Source organism: Catharus ustulatus, chromosome 9, assembly GCF_009819885.2.
Source record: "Catharus ustulatus isolate bCatUst1 chromosome 9, bCatUst1.pri.v2, whole genome shotgun sequence".
NCBI classification, from domain to species: domain Eukaryota; kingdom Metazoa; phylum Chordata; class Aves; order Passeriformes; family Turdidae; genus Catharus; species Catharus ustulatus.
The window spans coordinates 2,419,765-2,437,042 of NC_046229.1; the positions used below are offsets into that span (position 1 = coordinate 2,419,765).

The 17,278-nt window shown below is 49.0% G+C and overlaps 1 protein-coding gene and 1 long non-coding RNA gene across 4 annotated transcripts in view; one reads left to right on the forward strand and one right to left on the reverse strand.

Annotated features, from left to right (window-relative positions):
* The first annotated feature begins 992 nt into the window (after positions 1-992).
* On the forward strand, positions 993-4,151 carry LOC117000105. 2 transcript variants are annotated; one of them, XR_004418707.1, is made up of 5 exons: positions 993-3,415; positions 3,685-3,747; positions 3,823-3,882; positions 3,943-4,042; positions 4,119-4,151. It is a non-coding gene; the product is annotated as an uncharacterized LOC117000105 (long non-coding RNA). The 2 variants fall into 2 exon arrangements; XR_004418708.1 differs by lacking the exon at positions 3,823-3,882.
* Positions 4,152-4,202: 51 nt separating this feature from the next.
* The window catches only part of LOC117000104 (VWFA and cache domain-containing protein 1), an 88,772-nt gene continuing 75,696 nt past the window's right edge, over positions 4,203-17,278 (reverse strand). For both annotated transcript variants that reach the window (XM_033067486.1, XM_033067487.2), the window contains exons 17-27: positions 15,347-15,469; positions 13,420-13,519; positions 13,213-13,329; positions 11,925-12,085; positions 11,311-11,397; positions 11,030-11,146; positions 10,339-10,490; positions 9,080-9,241; positions 8,094-8,171; positions 7,204-7,305; positions 4,203-4,525 (exon numbers count right to left, since the gene is read on the reverse strand). In XM_033067486.1, the coding sequence (XP_032923377.1) occupies positions 4,287-4,525; positions 7,204-7,305; positions 8,094-8,171; positions 9,080-9,241; positions 10,339-10,490; positions 11,030-11,146; positions 11,311-11,397; positions 11,925-12,085; positions 13,213-13,329; positions 13,420-13,519; positions 15,347-15,469 (1,438 nt within the window). In that variant the 3' untranslated portion in view covers positions 4,203-4,286. The remainder of the gene's footprint in view (positions 4,526-7,203; positions 7,306-8,093; positions 8,172-9,079; positions 9,242-10,338; positions 10,491-11,029; positions 11,147-11,310; positions 11,398-11,924; positions 12,086-13,212; positions 13,330-13,419; positions 13,520-15,346; positions 15,470-17,278) is intronic.

Here is a 17,278-nt window from a genome sequence, read left to right on the forward strand (position 1 = left end):
TCCCTGGCAAAGGGGGAGGTTTGTACAGCAAAACAATCCAAAGGTTCCCGAGTTAACTGCTGCAGGAATTAATATTCCAAACATCACTGACAGCCCAGTGCAGGCTCCTTTGAAAATCCCAGCCATAGCTGGGAATCTCTTTTACAAACAACTGAAATGGGCAGCCAAGAGCTGGGAACTCTGCAAATTCATCCTGGAACTCGCCAAGAGCCTTTTGGATTACCTGCACCCTCTTAGATCCAGGACTTTTGCATCCTAGTTTTTTCTCCTTTTCCATATTTGCTGCCAGCTTACTCCCATAGTTTTTCCTCTGACAAATCCACTTTCTGTCTTCTTGCCCATTTCTGGGTCACTTGACAGAATAAAGCCTTTGAGAGATCTCCCTTTGCCCAGTTATAGTCACAAGAGTGCTGCATGTGAACATCTCCTGAATTCCCATCCATCCTCCCTTCCCTGCCCTTGCCAAGGGTAAGGACAAAGATAATATTTCATGGCTTCAGTGGCTTTATAAAATGTTCATGGGTAAATTGTACCAGGCTTTGCAAATCACAATCCTTAGCCAGGCAATGGCATAAATAAATAAATAAAATCTTAATGCATTTTCAATCAATATATTCTGCCCATAGAAATGCTGCTCCATGGTTCCTTGGATACAGGAAAATCCATACACTTGGCAGATCTCAAATACCCCCAGCATCAAGTCAATTTAACATTTATGAACACAAACTAAAGGCAATGCTCACTTTCACTTTAAAATAAACTCTTTTTTTTGGTTGGGAGAATGAAAGAAAACCTACAGGAAATTAACACAACCATATTGGCAGTATAAAATAAGTGAAAAATTAATGGCCATGAAGTCTTATCAGTTCTAGGGCAGGAGGATCCAGGGTTTAACTGCTCCTTTTATGATCTTGCTCCTCAGATAATGCTGGGGAGGGAAGGCCATGGCAGAACTGAGGCAATAAAAATGAAGAGCTCTCAAGTAGCTCCATATAAACCCCAATCACATCCATTATCAGCAGGGCTATCTTTCCCAACATCTCATTTATTCCTGCTGGGACAAGGTCAGTGTCAGCACTGGCAGCTGGAAATCAGAGTTTTCCCTGGAATTACTTTCCACCAGCAAGAGCTCAGGCTCTTCCCATCATTTCCAGTTAAGCAGGGCTGTGCAGACCCCTCAAAGCAAGAACAGTTTGTGTGTCCCAGAAGGAAAGAGATGAAGCAGGGAGGAGAAGCTCTTGAAAAGCTTTTAAGGCAAAAGCAAAAGAGGTTTGATTGTTGGACTTCCAAGAGCTGTTCCAAGAGGTTCTGGAAGCTCCTGTGCTCCTGGCAGAGCTGCAAGAGAACCCTGCAAGCACCTTCTGGTGAGGAACCACAAAAAACCTCTCCCCTGAAAAAAATATTGTAGTTAAGTAATGAACACCAGGACTTTTTCCACTGTACAAGGTTATTAATGGCATTTCTGATAGAGTTTATCAAAAATGATTTGTCCCACAGTATCCAAGCACCAGCATGACTCTGGATTCCAAACTGGCAATGAATCCCTGGTTGGTAGCCAGGGCATCAGCTGCAGACTCTGAGCACAAAGCAGAGGCTCAGGGGATTCCTGCACTGCCTGCTCAGCAAAAAGCTTCCACCAAATCCTGCACAAACACAGCACAACAGCAAATCCAGAGGCACTGAGGTTTCAGGAGAGGATCAGGAAAATAAAACCCTTACATTATTTGCTTTGGTGACTCTAAGCAGTGGCTGACCACTTCCAGAAATGGTCATTTCCCAAATAATGACCAACCAGCTAAAAAAAGGCTTTAAAACTTCCATCAGTGCTGTCATTTATATTTAAAGTTCAGATTTCTCAAGGTTGTTGATAAAACTGGAGGAACTGGAGTGAATTTTCAGTCCTGTTCAGCCAGAGAAGAAAACTGAGGCAGAATCATTTCAGTGCAGCCACTTCTCCACAGATCTATACTTATATACAGTTTATTTCACTAGAGATTTTAATTTTATACATAGTATAAAGGGGTATCCTGGTATCACACATAGAGTTATTTTACTGTACTGTTTAAGAACCAATTTTTTTACATAATACAGTATTAAGTACCATATTAATTAAAACAAATGATTTTTTAAAAAAACCTACATATAAATGGATGTTTATCATATGCACAGTGCAAGAACGGCTTGATATCATTGTAATCACAAATTGTGAATCTAAAATACAACACTGTGATTGAAAACTAATTGATAATTATGATGCCCTGTGTTGTAGACATTGATTAATCTTTGTTTGAATTACCAAGCAAGGTTAAAATTCCAGACAAACAGCAGCAGCTTCTCATTATGGTTTCAAGGTTTCTTCCACAGTAACCCAAGTCTTACAAAACACTGGTTTATCCCTACTTGTGGTCTAAGGAAACAGAAGAATGGCACAGATTCCATCTGGGATTATCTGTAACTAATGCTAAATAAATTCTTTATTACTTCCACACAGGAATCCTTTAAGGATGAGTGAAGAGACAAAGATGGAGAAGTTTCTGGGCAGAATTCTCCAGATTTAGTAAGAGAGTACAGGATTTCTCCTCTGCAAATAGGAAGACAATACTGGAATAGAAATCAGCTGTAATATTTACAGGAAACAAGTGTGGAAAAGAAAGCAATCCCAATGTAAACACTGAGGCAGAGAGGGCTTCTTCATTTTCCCTTTGCAGAGTGGGGCACTGGTGCAGGTCAGCTCCTAAGGAACAGCTCTTTTCCTGGGAAGAGCCCCTTCCCCAGCACAGAATGCACGTGGTACTCGTTGAGAATCCCTAACAGGTTTTCTCCCCTCCCTCCCCCCAAAGTTTCAAGTTCAATAAATAGTAGAAAAATAATCCTTTACTTAAAAATCTCGAGATGCATTGTCCCAGGTCCTGCACAGCAACGTGGGCACAGGGATCTCTCCACCTGCAGAGAAGCCAGCAGCCTTCCCTGCTCTGTCTGCCACTTCTGGGCTCTCCAGCTGCAGATTCCTGCTCTTCCAGTTAAGGAAACCAAATCATCTCTGGCTCTTTAAGCTCTCTCTCTGCTCTTGGCTCAGCACAACAAACTCCAGCTGCTGGATAAACTCCCATCCCTGTTCCTGGAGGTCTAACGTGCTCCATCTGTCTCCATGTTTTGGCAGGTCCATTCATCAAGCACGTTTCCAGGCCAGAGCCAACCTTGTATTTGTAAAAATGCAAAGCTCTGATGCCTCAGTTTGGTGGGGAAGCCTGTGAGGCTGTCCCTGGGGAGCAGCACAGTCCCCATGGCGCTGGAGTCGCATCTGTGGTGTCCTCAGTGCACGGTGCCACAGCCTGCAGGAGGTGGCTGTGCTGTCCCCAGTGCCACAGCCTGCAGGAGGTGGCTGTGGTGTCCCCAGTGCCACAGCCTGCAGGAGGTGGCTGTGCTGTCCCCAGTGCCACAGCCTGCAGGAGGTGGCTGTGGTGTCCTCAGTGCCACAGCCTGCAGGAGGTGGCTGTGCTGTCCCCAGTGCCACAGCCTGCAGGAGGTGGCTGTGCTGTCCCCAGTGCCACAGTCTGCAGGAGGTGGCTGTGGTGTCCCCAGTGCCACAGCCTGCAGGAGGTGGCTGTGGCAGCCTGCAGGAGGTGGCTGTGCTGTCCCCAGTGCCACCAGCCTGCAGGAGGTGGCTGTGGCAGCCTGCAGGAGGTGGCTGTGGTGTCCCCAGCACTTGGCATCCACAGTGTGCTTGGTGACAGTGGCCTGCAGGAGGTGGCTGTGGTGTCCCCAGTGCCAGCAGTATGCAGAAGGTGGCTGTGCTGTCCCCAGTGCCACAGCCTGCAGGAGGTGGCTGTGGCAGCCTGCAGGAGGTGGCTGTGGTGTCCCCAGTGCCACAGCCTGCAGGAGGTGGCTGTGGTGTCCCCAGTGCCACAGCCTGCAGGAGGTGGCTGTGGCAGCCTGCAGGAGGTGGCTGTGGTGTCCCCAGCACTTGGCATCCACAGTGTGCATGGTGACAGTGGCCTGCAGGAGGTGGCTGTGGTGTCCCCAGTGCCACAGGCTGCAGGAGGTGGCTGTGCTGTCCTCAGTGCCAGCAGCCTGCAGGAGGTGGCTGTGGTGTCCCCAGTGCCAGCAGCCTGCAGGAGGTGGCTGTGGCAGCCTGCAGGAGGTGGCTGTGGCAGCCTGCAGGAGGTGGCTGTGGCAGCCTGCAGGAGGTGGCTGTGGCAGCCTGCAGGAGGTGGCTGTGCTGTCCCCAGTGCCAGCAGCCTGCAGGAGGTGGCTGTGGCAGCCTGCAGGAGGTGGCTGTGGTGTCCTCAGCACTCAGCATCCACGGTGTGCACGGTGACAGCGGCCTGCAGGTGGTGGCTGTGGTGCAGGGTGGGGTGGTGCAGCCGGTAGTGGTGGAATTTGTGGCTCAGCAGCGCTGCCGTCTGCGGGGGCGTGTCCAGCTCCAGGTCCTCGTCGTGGGTCCCCACGTCCACCCCGGCCGAGAGGGGGTCGTTATTGCAGGGGGGGTTCTCGCTGTCCTCCTGAGGGCTCATGGTGCTGTAGCCTGGCAATAAACAGCAGCAGTGAGGAGCAGCAAGGATGGATGCTCAGAATTGCCAGGGCTGGCTGGGCACCCTTCATGGAATCCACACTGGGAATAAAACTGGTTTCTTACTAGAACTAACCCCAACAAACTCATCCTCTCCTCTAAGTCTATAATGGATCTCGTCCCTCTCAGAATTCCCAGGGCTGGCTGGGCACCTTCATGGAATCACAGAATGCTTAGAGAGGGTGTATAACAATTCTCTTGATTAACAGAACAAACCACAACAAACTCATCCTCTCTAAGTTTGTAACAGACCCTTTTCCCTGCCACTCAGAATTCCCAGAGCTGGCTGGGCACACAGAGTGCTTAGAGAGGGAATAAAACAATTAACTTAATTAACAGAACAAAACAAACTCATCCTGTCCTCTAAGTCCACACTGAATCTCTCTCCCTGCTGCCATCTTTGGTTCAAAGCTTTGGGGACCTGTGGTTTGTGCCTCCCCAAACAGTAACAGCACCCACGTGTTCAACAGTTTGTAACAACAGAATTTTGCTGGCACTGATTTCAAACCAAAACATAAAGATACCACCCCCAAAAAATCTGTTAAGATTTATCCAAACCAGCTGTTCCCACTCAGACCAGGCTGCAGGGCAAACAACTCCCCCTCAGCATTTCCAAACACAAAACCAAATGAAATTTAAAAGGAAAAAGATCTTGCTTTAAATGGAAATGAATCCTTCTCAGAAAACAAGGACTAAAGGCTAAGGAAGCATTGGTGTCCTGAGCATCTCGCTCAGGTTTTCAGGTGGAGACACCTAAAAGGTAAAAATAGCAGCTGAGTCCCCAAAGCTGCATGGCTCCCATTGCCCATGCCCTGAGTCATGGCTTGGAGCTGGCATGGAGGAATTGGGGAAGAAGCCTGGGCAGCCCTTTGAAGAAGATGGAATTACAGAAACTAAAAATAGCAGTGCACATTCCAGATGGAGGTAGACAGCTCCCCTGCTAACCCAGGATGACTAAAAGATGGGAAGGATTTGCTGGGGCTATGAGAAAAGGAGCAAAGGGAGCATTAATCTGGCAAATCTGCCTCAGCACAGGTAATCTCACCCCAAATCCAGGGTAATTCCTCCTAGAGCAAGATTGTCTAGGAGACATCTGTTCATCCACGTTGGCCTTTGGGTTCCTGTCCCAATTCCATTAGAGCAACCAGAGTCTTAGTGCTGGGCCAGGTCTGCTGGAAGGTCCCAGCCTTGCAGAGCTGACAGATTGCAGACTGCCTTGTCTAGCCCTCCTCCTCTTCACTTCCTAATAAATTAAGCCTCCTCATGAGTCAACAGCATTACACCCTTCTAGCAGCTTTCCAGATTTAAGGAGATTTAGTCTCAGGGCAGGGGAGATGCATCCCAACCCCCTGAACCTGATGGTGCCCAGCATTTCCTGAAGATCACAGAATCCCAGAATGGTTTGGGTTGGAAGGGACATTAAAGATGATCCCATCCCACTCCTGCCATGGCAGGAACACCTTCCACTATCCCAGGGTGCTCCAAATCCCATCCAGCCTGGCCTTGGACACTTCCAGGGATCCAGGGGCAGCCACAGCTTCTCTGGGCACCCTGTGCCAGGGCCTGCCCACCCTCACAGGGAACAATTCCTTCCAAATCTCCAATCTAACCCTACTCCCTTTCAGTGTGAAGCCATCTCCCGGGTCCTGTCACTCCAGTTCCTCAGGGTAAGAACCTTTTTCTGCTCTGCAGCCATTCCTGGGTCCTGTCCCTGTCCCAGGAAGCAGAGCTGCCCCTCAGGAGGATGCTGAGCATCCCAGTGAAGCCTCCCCTCAAATAAACCAAGTCAGAACTGTCCAACAGCAAAGCAAGAAGGAGCAAAGCTTTTGTCTGCCTTTGGTTCTGGCTGTCTTATCTGCAAGGAGCCAGACTCCTGAAGGAAAATGAGCCCCCAGACTCCACAGGGAGAGAGGCCCAGGACTCATTCCTGAAGGAAAATGAGCCCCCAAACCCCACAGAGAGAGAGGCCCAGGACTCCTGATGGAAAATGAGCCCCCAAACTCCACTGAGAAAGAGACCCAGGACTCCTGAAGGAGAATGAGCCCCTAAACCCCTCAGGGAAGGAGGGCCCAGGACTCCTGAAGGAAAATGAGCCCCCAAATCCCACAGGGAGAGAGGCCCAGGACTCACTCCTAAAGGAAAATGAATCCCCCAATTCCCAGAGGGATGAGGCTCAGGACTCACTCCTGAAGGAAAATGAGACCCCCAGACCCCACAGGGAGAGAGGCCCAGGACTCATTCCTGAAGGAGAATGAATTCCCCAATTCCCAGAGGGATGAGGCCCAGGACCTCTGAAGGAAAATGAGCACCTCAAACCCCACAGAGAGAGAGGCCCAGGACTCCTGAAGGAAAACGAGCCCCCATTCCCAGAGGGCTGGGCCCAGGATTCATTTCTGAAGGAGAACAAGCCCCCATTCCCCAAGGGCTGGGCCCAGGACCCCTGAAGGAAAACGAGCCCCCATTCCCGGAGGGCTGGGCCCAGGATTCCTAAAGGAAAACGAGCCCCCATTCCCAGAGGGCTGGGCCCAGGATTCATTTCTGAAGGAAAACAAGCCCCATTCCCAGAGGGCTGGGCCCAGGATTCATTTCTGAAAAACGAGCCCCCATTCCCAGAGGGCTGGCCCCACACTCACCGTGGTCGCTCTCGGTGCCCGAGCGGCCCCAGTAGCGGCGCCGGCGCTCGGGGCTGTGCGCGTGGCGCTCGATCACCGCCGCGATGAACCGCGTGTTGCTGACTGCGACAGACACAAAACAGCTCAGAGCAGGGAGCATGGACAGCACCTCCCACACCTCTGCACTGCCCAGCCGCACACAGGGGCAAAGAGCTGGGCTTTACACGGGCAACAGCTCAGATCCTGCCACATTCCCTCACCTGCGCTGATCCCACGGCAACAATGGGAGCTGACCCCAAAGGAAACAAAGAGGGAGTGGAGAAGCAGGAGATGCAAGCCATGAAGCTGAAATATTCTTATTTTTCCATCTTTGAGTGCTGACACAGCTTCAAATCTTGAGTATTGTTTGAGTGAGGGCCCAGAGCCAGGGATCCAGTCTGACACTGGAGCTCCCCTGGAGTTTGGGTGCAGCAGCTCAACTTACAGCACACCAGGATCATGCAAAAAGCCATTTTTATTGGATGGCAAAGAACTGCAGGCACCCCAAATCAGTGCAAAAAATATTTACTGCTTTTTGCTTTCTAAGGCCAAAAATGAGGAAGAGTTTTCCATACCCTGTGCTGTCATAGTGGCAATTTTTAAGCTGATCAGAGCTATTTCTGGAAGTGCTCACGACAAGGGGTTGTAAGGGACAAAACTCTCCACACCTAATGGAGAATTAGCTTTTAAAAGTGAAAAATGTAATTTTGCAGCAAGAGACTAAAGGTGCATGGGATGTTTGAATTAAAACATTGCTCTGTCATTTTCCACTGCTTATCAGCACAGGACTTCCTCACATATTCAAATCTAGAGTATTAAAAACAATTGGCTGATTTAATCTCACAGTTTTTCAGGGTTTTTTTGGTACTTACTGATTCCTCTGTCTTCATGGCTGTCATCGTCCCTCTCGTCCCTGTCGTTTTCCAGGTTGGACATGCGCACTGACATTTCTACACAGCATCACAAACAGAAAATAAAACTGGTGAGAGGAAACTTCTGCATCATCTTACTGCCAGCTGTCACCCCAGTAACAAGAGTGGAAGCACTTGGTGTTACTGGTCTGAGCTGGGGGTGCTCTTCCAAGATGGATGGGGCTGGGATAGCAGGGAAATGCCTCATCCCACCTCCCCCTGACAGGGACTGACTTCAAAGTTCTGAAGGAACTGATTCACAACAGAGCTGGGGGATGATCAAATGTAGAGATAATTAGCTCTGATCACACTTGACTTCTCAGAATGGTTTGGGTTGGAAAGGGCCTTTTTCCACTCCCTGCCACAGGCAGGAACACCTCCCACTATCCCAGGCTGCTCCAAGCTCTGTCCAACACTTCCAGGGAGGTGTTCTCACCTCTGGATCTTTATCTGTGTACCAGTATCCCTTCTCCCAGCACAATTTTGCCTCTCAGATCTCAGTGGTTTAATCTCTGTATGCACAGACATTCCATGAACGTCACATGGAGCAGAACCAGGAAACACAAGTGAAAAAAAGACACACCCCAAACCCAAGGCACGAGGGGGTGAAAAGTGTGTCACTCCCAGCAGCTGCACAAAATAAACACATGAGGGATCTGCTGGGCCGAGCTGCAGAAAGCTGGGATTAGTGTCTGAGCTCTGCCAAAGCTTAGCTTATCTCCCTTTGGGTCTGGCCAGGCTCCCTGGGCAGCAGCAGCAGCAGCTCTGGCTGTACCCAGGAGAGGGCAGCAAGACACAGCCCTGCGCCAGCGCGGCTCCCTACAGCTGAAACACCGCAACAAAACCAGGGGCAGAGCTTTGGGACTGCTTTTCCTTTGGGTTTTGCTGTGCTGCTGGGTTTTTTTTCCCATCCCCATGCTGTTGCTCAGCCCCTGACCCCAGCTCACCCTGTGCTGCCAGCGGGGACATGTGCTGGTGGCTGCGGCGGTGGATCTGGTGCCGGTACGCGTACACGGCCAGCACCAGCACCATGATGCAGCCCATGATGCCTCCGGCCACCGGGCCCACGGGGGCACTCTTGATCATGTTCAGGGTGATCACCTCATCTCCTGAAGCAAAAGGGACAAAGCAGAGGGAGAAGGACACCGTAAATGATCTGCAGGAGGGGTTAAACTGACAACATGGAGAAGATCTGCAGGGATTTCTGGGTGCTTGACTGCTCATTTGGAATAGGAGGAAGAACTCAGAATTCAGGAAGGGTTGAATCAACAATATGGAACATGGAGAAGATCTGCAGGGATTTCTGGGTGCTTGACTGTGCTCACTTGGAATAGAAGGAACTCAAGAGAGAATGCAGGAAGGGCTAAATCAGCAATAAGGAACGTGGAGAAACTCTGCAAGGATTTCTGGGTGCCTGACTGAGCTCATTTGGAATAGGAGAAGGAATTCAGAGAAGCTGTGTAAGGATTTCTGGGTGCCTGACTGTGCTTATTGGAATAGGACAAGGAACTCAGTGCAGGAAGGGCTAAATCAGCAATAAGGAACATGGAGAAACTCTGCAAGGATTTCTGGGTGCCTGACTGAGCTCATTTGGAATAGGAGAAGGAACTCAGAGAAGCTCTGTAAGAATTTCTGGGTGCCTGACTGTGCTTATTGGAATAGGACAAGGAACTCAGTGCAGGAAGGGCTAAATCAGCAATAAGGAACATGGAGAAACTGCAAGGATTTCTGGGTGCTTGACTGTGCTCATTTGGAATAGCAGAAGGAACTCAGAGAAGCTCTGCAGGGATTTCTGGGTGCCTGACTGCTCACTTGGAATAGCAGAAGGAATTCAGAGAGAGTGCATCTTAAAGGCAGGAATGCTGAGTTACACTCAGCTCCACATCAGGATCTTCCAAAAAGTGATATTCACCATGTCTTTGTTGCCTTTGATGCCTCAGCATCTGGCCTTGCTGATCAACAGCAGTTTTTTACTGGGAGGGAGCGATGCCAAACCAAAAATCCTGATTTGGTTTTTTTTTTCGTGTGTGCCATAAAATATATAGAAAAATACCCAAACCAGAAAAGAACTGGGAGGATGACAGAAAACCACTTCCCTTCCCAGTCTTTATGCTGATTTAAGAGGTGAGTGTTATGTGCAGAACCTGCTGCATGTTCTGGAACACAAACAGCTGGAGGCAGCACCTGCTCAGAAAGGCAGAGTTACCTATTGCTCCCAGGTCATCCACATAGGGACTCTTGGCTCCCACAATGCCACCAAAGCATTCCTTCTGAGGGGCACAGTAGGATTTGTCCAGGTGGGTCTTCCCATCGCTGTCCACCATGCACCACTCACAGTCCAGCACTCCAAAGCAATCCCTGCATGGGAACATCCAAGTAAAACTCAGTTACTTTCCAGTTAAAAAAAAGCAAAGCTCTGCCTGGTTCAGAGCCATGAGACAGAGGGAGGCCAAAAGCACCCTCAAGTATATGAGTTTAGCCAGAAAAAATTCCATGGAAGTGCTCAAGTACCACAAGGGAAGTTACAGAGGGAAGCTGCATTTCCAGAATCCTTTTTCCAACTCTCTGCTTTGGTATTTTTCTGCACCACTCAGCCTGAGCAAAAGGAGAATCCTACTTGTAGCTCCTCCAATGAGACATTTCCCAGTGTGGTGAAGTCTGGCTGCAGTTCCAGCCTTTGGGCAGGAGGGATTTGGGCAGCTGGGCAGAGCATGGTGTGTTTTACCCACCTCAGGTTCCTGGAGACAGCACATAATGAGCAAAACTGAGCCCTCAATTCAAGGAGCAGAACCTCATTCTGGCATCATGCTTTTTTCCCCTGTATTCTTTTTCTTCAGAGCTATTTGCTTTGGGTTATTTCCACAAGAGAGTATTCCCAGGGGTGGGGAAGGCCTTACCCACTCTCTGTCCTCTGGTTGCACTGGGTGTTGATGCACTGTGGGAGTGCATCCTGCAGGCTGGGATCGATGGCTGTGAAAGTCATTGGCTCCTGATGCACCTCACAGCTCGGATTCCTGCATGGCAGCAAAGAAATTCCCTGTGTCACAAGAGCACTCAAAGCACAAACAATTAAAATAATCTTTACCTATTGCATCTGCTTAACTGTACTGAGAATTCCGCCTGTTGGATCTCAGCAGGACAAACAGGGAATTTGTTCCTGCAGTGTCCTGGCTCTCACCTGCTCTCAGCGTTGGTCAGGTTCCCAGTGCACTCATTCACCTCCAGTGGGCACTCACAGGGACACTCACACTCGTTCTGTTCCATCCTGCAGGGCAGAAAACATGGGGAAAACCCATCAGACACAAGTGGGATTTTAACCCCATGGTGGTGCAGCCCTGGAGCAGCAGTTCCCATGGAAAAAGCTGTCCAGTGACTCTGCTCCTTCCCCAGGAACAGGGACTGCTCTGTCCTGCACCAGGCCTGAGGGTGACCCACCCCTGGAATGGCGTGGGCAAAACCTCCTGGATCCCCTCAACGAAAAACCTCCAATCCATGGTAAAATCATGGGAATTTCTATGCCAGAAGAAAGGGGCTCACTCACAGGTACCTGCTCTTGAACCACTGAATTTCTCAGTGTTTTCCAGCATTATCTACCCAACTCCCCTGGGTTAAACTCTCTGACAGCCTGGCAGAGACACCCTGAACCCCTGCACCTCTTACAGGCAGCACAGGCAGAACAACTCTCCTCCTCCCTGATTCTGCACTGAATGAAGTGCTGAACTCACTGTGCTCCTACAAACCCCAAAGCAGGGGAGAGGGCAGGAGTGTCCCAGCCCAGCCCAGCTGTCACACCTGTGGCAGTTGAGGCACAGCCTGTCCACCATGCTGCAGGCACAGAAGGCCAGCGAGTCGCACGTCTCGTTGACGATGCCCACGAAGGCGTTGGTGCCCGGGATCCTCGTCAGCCTGTACTTGGAGCAGTGACTGCCGTGCACCAGGTTGGTCAGGTCACCCTGGGCACAAACAAGGTGTCAGTGAGGTAAAATGTTGGTTTAGGGAGCTGAAGACTCTTCTCTTCCCAAAGGATCCTACTGAGCTGTGGGGACAGGAATTCTGCTTCCAGAGGTGGTGGCTCCCCTCACAAACCTCAGGGGTTTGCCGCTCTCACAAAACTGAGGCTGATTAAAGGGTGGAGGAGTTTTGCTTTCCAGACACTTCTGGGTGAAAAGACTTTGCTGAAGATAGAAAGGAATTGGCTTAGCTTGTGAAAATGAGATGTGGCAGCAGAGGTGACATTTCACTCCTGACCTGTCCCCACCGTGCCAGCCCAGGCTCTGTTGGGAGCCACCACCATCTGCTGGAAACTTCCTGAGCCTTAAAAAAACCCTCCAGCTCCTGCAGACTCCTTCCTGATTCCTTTTCACAGGTTTCTGCTCCTCCTACACAATTTCCTTCCCAATGCCACACTTCCCACTTGGCATTTCAAGTGTGGGGAAAATGTTTAAGCCAACCTAACATAAATCAATGTATTCGGACACAATTTGCAAATATTTTCAAATCTTCTCCCATGGTGTAACAGCTTTGGAATCATTGTGGAGGGACTTTGCCAGGCTCTGTGAGGGATGATAGCCAGCCCTGGTTTAGACTCCTCACAAGAGGAAGGTCCCACAGGATCCATGGAGAGCACAGAGTGTGCAGGACCTCAGAGATTTCAGCCTCACAAATGACAGCCTGGAAATGTTCACCATAAATGGATTTATTTGGACACCCAAAGATAAGTTATTAGAGACCTCACAGGAGGATGTGGCATTGGTCAGAACTGGGCTCAGAGCTCAGATCCAAAGCAACACATCCCAGCTACAGCTGGAAAATCCTCACCCAGCAACAGCAAACTGCCCTTCTTTCCCTGGTGCTGGCTGAGACAGCAGCCACACTTGGCCAGGGCTCCCACCCACAGCCCCTGCATGTCAGGGGACTCTGTTTGTGCAGCCTGGTCTGTGTCTGGACAAGCCAATCCTCATGGAGAGCTGGCTCCCAGCCCTGGCTGCTGAGCCTGGCAGGGCTCTGTGCTTCCACCAGAAGAAACCCAACCCAACCAAAGCACACCCAAACCCAGAATCAGACAGAAAAGCAGGCTCACCACCAAGCTGGTGTTGAATTTGTAGAAGCGCTGCACGGTCCTGTCGCTGAAGCTGTTGCAGAGGTTTTTCTTCACAAAGTTGGGGTGGTTCAGGATGTCATTTGCTACCAGGGGCTCCTAAGGGGGAAAGGCAGGATGTGACACCTTTGGAATCAGAGCCAAACAGGAATGAGAGCTGTGGAAGAAGGCAAGGGACAGCAGGCAGACCTTGTGTGTGATGTGCTGCTGCTCCACAGGAGCGTGGCCCTTGGGGTCGATGAGGGTTGGATGTGCCACCAGGTACCCCCTGTCCTCCATGATGAAGCACCTGCCCCCAAAACACAGCAAAATTCTCCTGTTAGACCTCCTTGGGCTTCAGGGGAACAGGGTGAAATAAAACATGGTCCTAAAGGGCTTTTAAAGGTTTCCATTCAACAGGGCCACGGAGCAAATTCCCTGCAAAATGTCCTTAAAGAATGTGTTGGGTATTTCCCTGAAGCTTTTCCATCTGTTACTGCTCCAGAGAGCTGGGGCCAGCAAGGAGTTGAAAACAGAGCTGATTAAAAGCAGAAAGAAAAAGCCATCAGTGCATTGTCTGATTGGGGAAGAGCCAGGAATGAACAGAGCCTAATGAACTTGGGAAGCTTTAATGGTTTATTAATTTACTGTGTGACTAATTAAAGAGAGATTTCACACTCTCCCTTAGTGCCCTCCCCCTTCAGAATTCAATTTTAGCGGGGGATAAATCACTCCCAGCCTTCCCAAGCTCTCCCCTCCCTTTTCAGCTGTTCCCACGTTGGATCTGTGTCCCAATCCAGGATCCAGGCAGTTCCTCCCATCCCTTTTTTCCCCTCTCCCGTTTCCATGGCCACAGACGAAGGCGCAGGAGCCCTGGCCGGGGTGGCACCGACACCAGGGACTCGGTGGCCACAGAGGGGACAGGGAGAGGTTAAAACCCCACTTGATGTTCCCAAAAGCTCAGCAGGGTGGCAGCCACAGCCCTGGCACAGCGGGAATCCGGGGCTGGAGCAGCTTTCAAAGGGATTCCCATGGGATGGGTCAGGTACCCACGGGGGGAGCAGAGAGCAGGGGAAGCCTCTGTGCTCTTTAGGGGGACAAAGGAGGCAGGAAAACCTGGATTTTTTGGGGGGGTTTCCATTAGAAATACACACAGGGATGTGGTGTTTGCTCTTATTCCTAAAATCCTTAGGAGAGATACACTAAAAACCCCAAACACATTTATATCAAGACTGGAAACATTGGGTCAAATTTCTGCATCAGAATGGTCCAACACTGAACAATATCCTCCAAATTCCTCATTTGGGGAATGCAGGATCACAATAAAGCATCTGACCTTGCTGATCAGCAGTAGTTTGTTATTGGGAGGGAGCAATGCCAAACCAAAAATCCTGATTTGTTTTTTTTTTTATGTGCCATAAAATATATAGAAAAATACCCAAACCAGAAAAGAACTGGGAGGATGACAGAAAACCACTTCCCTTCCCAAATTTAAGGTTTAAAAACAAACAAGGAACCAACAGCAATGCCCAAACCACGTTATCAAGTTACTCCAGATCCAAACCAGAATTTATCCCACCCCCACAGGATTTTTCAAAAAAGGAACAATTAAGATACCCAGGGGTCTGACTGAAATTGGATATTCCAGTTGAAGTCAGACTTCTTCTGCCTAGCCTGTGCTATGGATTTCTGAGAAAAACATCCCAAAAGTGTATTTGAATAATTGGAGTTAAAATAACTGAGATCCTGTATCAATCTTACATGCTCACAGGAACTAAATAGGTGAAATTAAAACAAACAGAAGAACTGGAAGTGTGGTCATTTAATAAGGAATGTTGTTTTTACCCAGAATTTCAAAGAAGTCTAAATATAACCAAAAAAATCAAATCAAATCTGTTATCTTCTGCTTTTGTAATCCTGCAGATTGTTTATTTAGCTGATGGCAGTTTGATCTGGAATAACAAAAACATTATTTTTTTTATGAGAAGGACAAGCACAAGTTCTACTGGAAATCAGAGAACACACACTGAAAGTAACAGAATCCTTGGAGAAATGAAGTTGGAAACAACCTCTGGGTCATCTGGTTAAAAAAAATAAATATTTTATTTATTTCATGCCTCACAGGAGCAGCTTTTACCTGATTTTGTTCCCCCCATCTTGGTTACAAACTGGCAGCAGGTCCATGAGGACTTTGTAGAAATATCTGAGGGTGAAGTCGATGCCCATCACGGCCACGGAGTGTCCTGAGGACATCTGAGCACTGCAGTGAGGGAAAGGGAAAAAGAAATATTAGAAAATAATAGAAAAAATTATTATTCAGGGATGGAATGCTAATATTAATAACAATTCCTATTTTAGTCTTGTACAGCCAGCACAGGAGACAGCCCAGGAGTGGATCCCACCCTACACACACCCCTACTACCTACACCCATGTAATTCTGAGTGACAGAAATTGGGATTAAACATCCCCCATCCACACAAACAAACACAAGATGCAGCCCCTGTATCCCCTCAGCTGGAAGGAGTTACCTGCACCCCTGCTCTGCTCAGCCCCCAGCAGGAGGAATAAATCTGAGGGTGCCAGACTTGGAGCTAAATCCCTAAAACTCTGGAGTGTGGGAGTGATTCTGAATGGCAGGCAGAAAATTAGAAAAAAAACCCATTTCTTAAGGTGAGTTATGAAAAGGATCCTGTGATGTGGTGGTGTGCAGCAGCCTGAGGATGCATTTTGTCCTTCCTCCATCCCTAACACCCCAGTTCTCCCAGTTTGCTCCCAGTAGCACAGAGAGGGCAAAGCCAGACCAGTCCCCTCTCACCCCTGCAGGACACAAAAGGATCACAGCTCAAGCACCCACACCTTACACCTCTGACTTGCTGCTCTTCAAAATTCACTTTTCTCCTCTATTTTAGCTCTGAAGGCAGGAATAAAAACGTTTAGTAAAAGAAAAAAAAAAAAAAAAGATGCTGCAAGGCCCAGCTGGACTGCACAGAGCTGTGGCCACCCCTGCTCCATGGAAACCCAGCTCTGTTTACTGGGCTGAGGTTTGTTTGCTTTTCAAAGAGGAGCACTGGAGATGCAGTCAAATCTCATTTGTAGACAGATAAATACAAGTTTTTAAAACCTGCATTTAATTGACTGTTCAGATTCCCTGCAGGGGGAATGGAAGGATGGCACTGAAGCAGCACAGACACATTTCATGTGTGACAAGGTACCAAGCTCTGAAGTTCTGCTGTGTCCTAACAGACATAAAGCCATTAGAAGGTTGTAAATATTTTAGCTTCATTTCTAAGCATTAAATCCTCCTGCTTTGCTGATGCCAACTGCATTAAACCACATCAGGCATAAATCTTCTCTTCCCAGCCTCCACAAAAAGAAATCAGACACACATAAAATGGGAATGAGAGGTGTCAGCTCTGGCTGCCCTGATGTGGGTATTTAAACCCTCCCAGCAGTCCTTAATGCCAGAATTCCTGTTAACTCCACGGATTCCTCCCCACCCCTCTGCATTTTGAGCTCAGGCCTCTTTGGGGATTATAACCACATGTGACTATGAGCTTCAGAGGTCATATTTACCCAGGAATCACACTCACATCTGCCAAACTTTGTTTAACTGTTCTTTAATCATGTTCTAATAACCCACAGGAGCTTTAAGTTCTTAGAGCTCAGTAAACCATCCCTTGCTAGATAAAAATCAGAATTTTGATGAATTGCATTTCTCTCCTTACAGAAGTGCTCGTTTCCCCCGAGTAAATTCCTCTGGGAGAAGCATCACACAGGGGCTGGGGATGAAAATGCTCCTGCCAAAACACACAGCAGAGGTGCTGTGCTGGGAAATCCCACACTGGGGAATCTCTGGGAAGAGTGGAGGAGCCACATCCTGCTCCCTGCTGGATTTGGGATCCCTGTTTCCCACCCCAGCACTGGAAGTTACCTTTGTACTGGGGAGGGAGCTGGGAGGAGACTCCATGTAAAAACCAGGACAGGTAACTGCTGGTTTGGGAATTTGGGAGAGCTTGTGACAGCAAGGTTTGGTGCATGTTTTATAAACTGGGCTCCTTTAAGCATCCT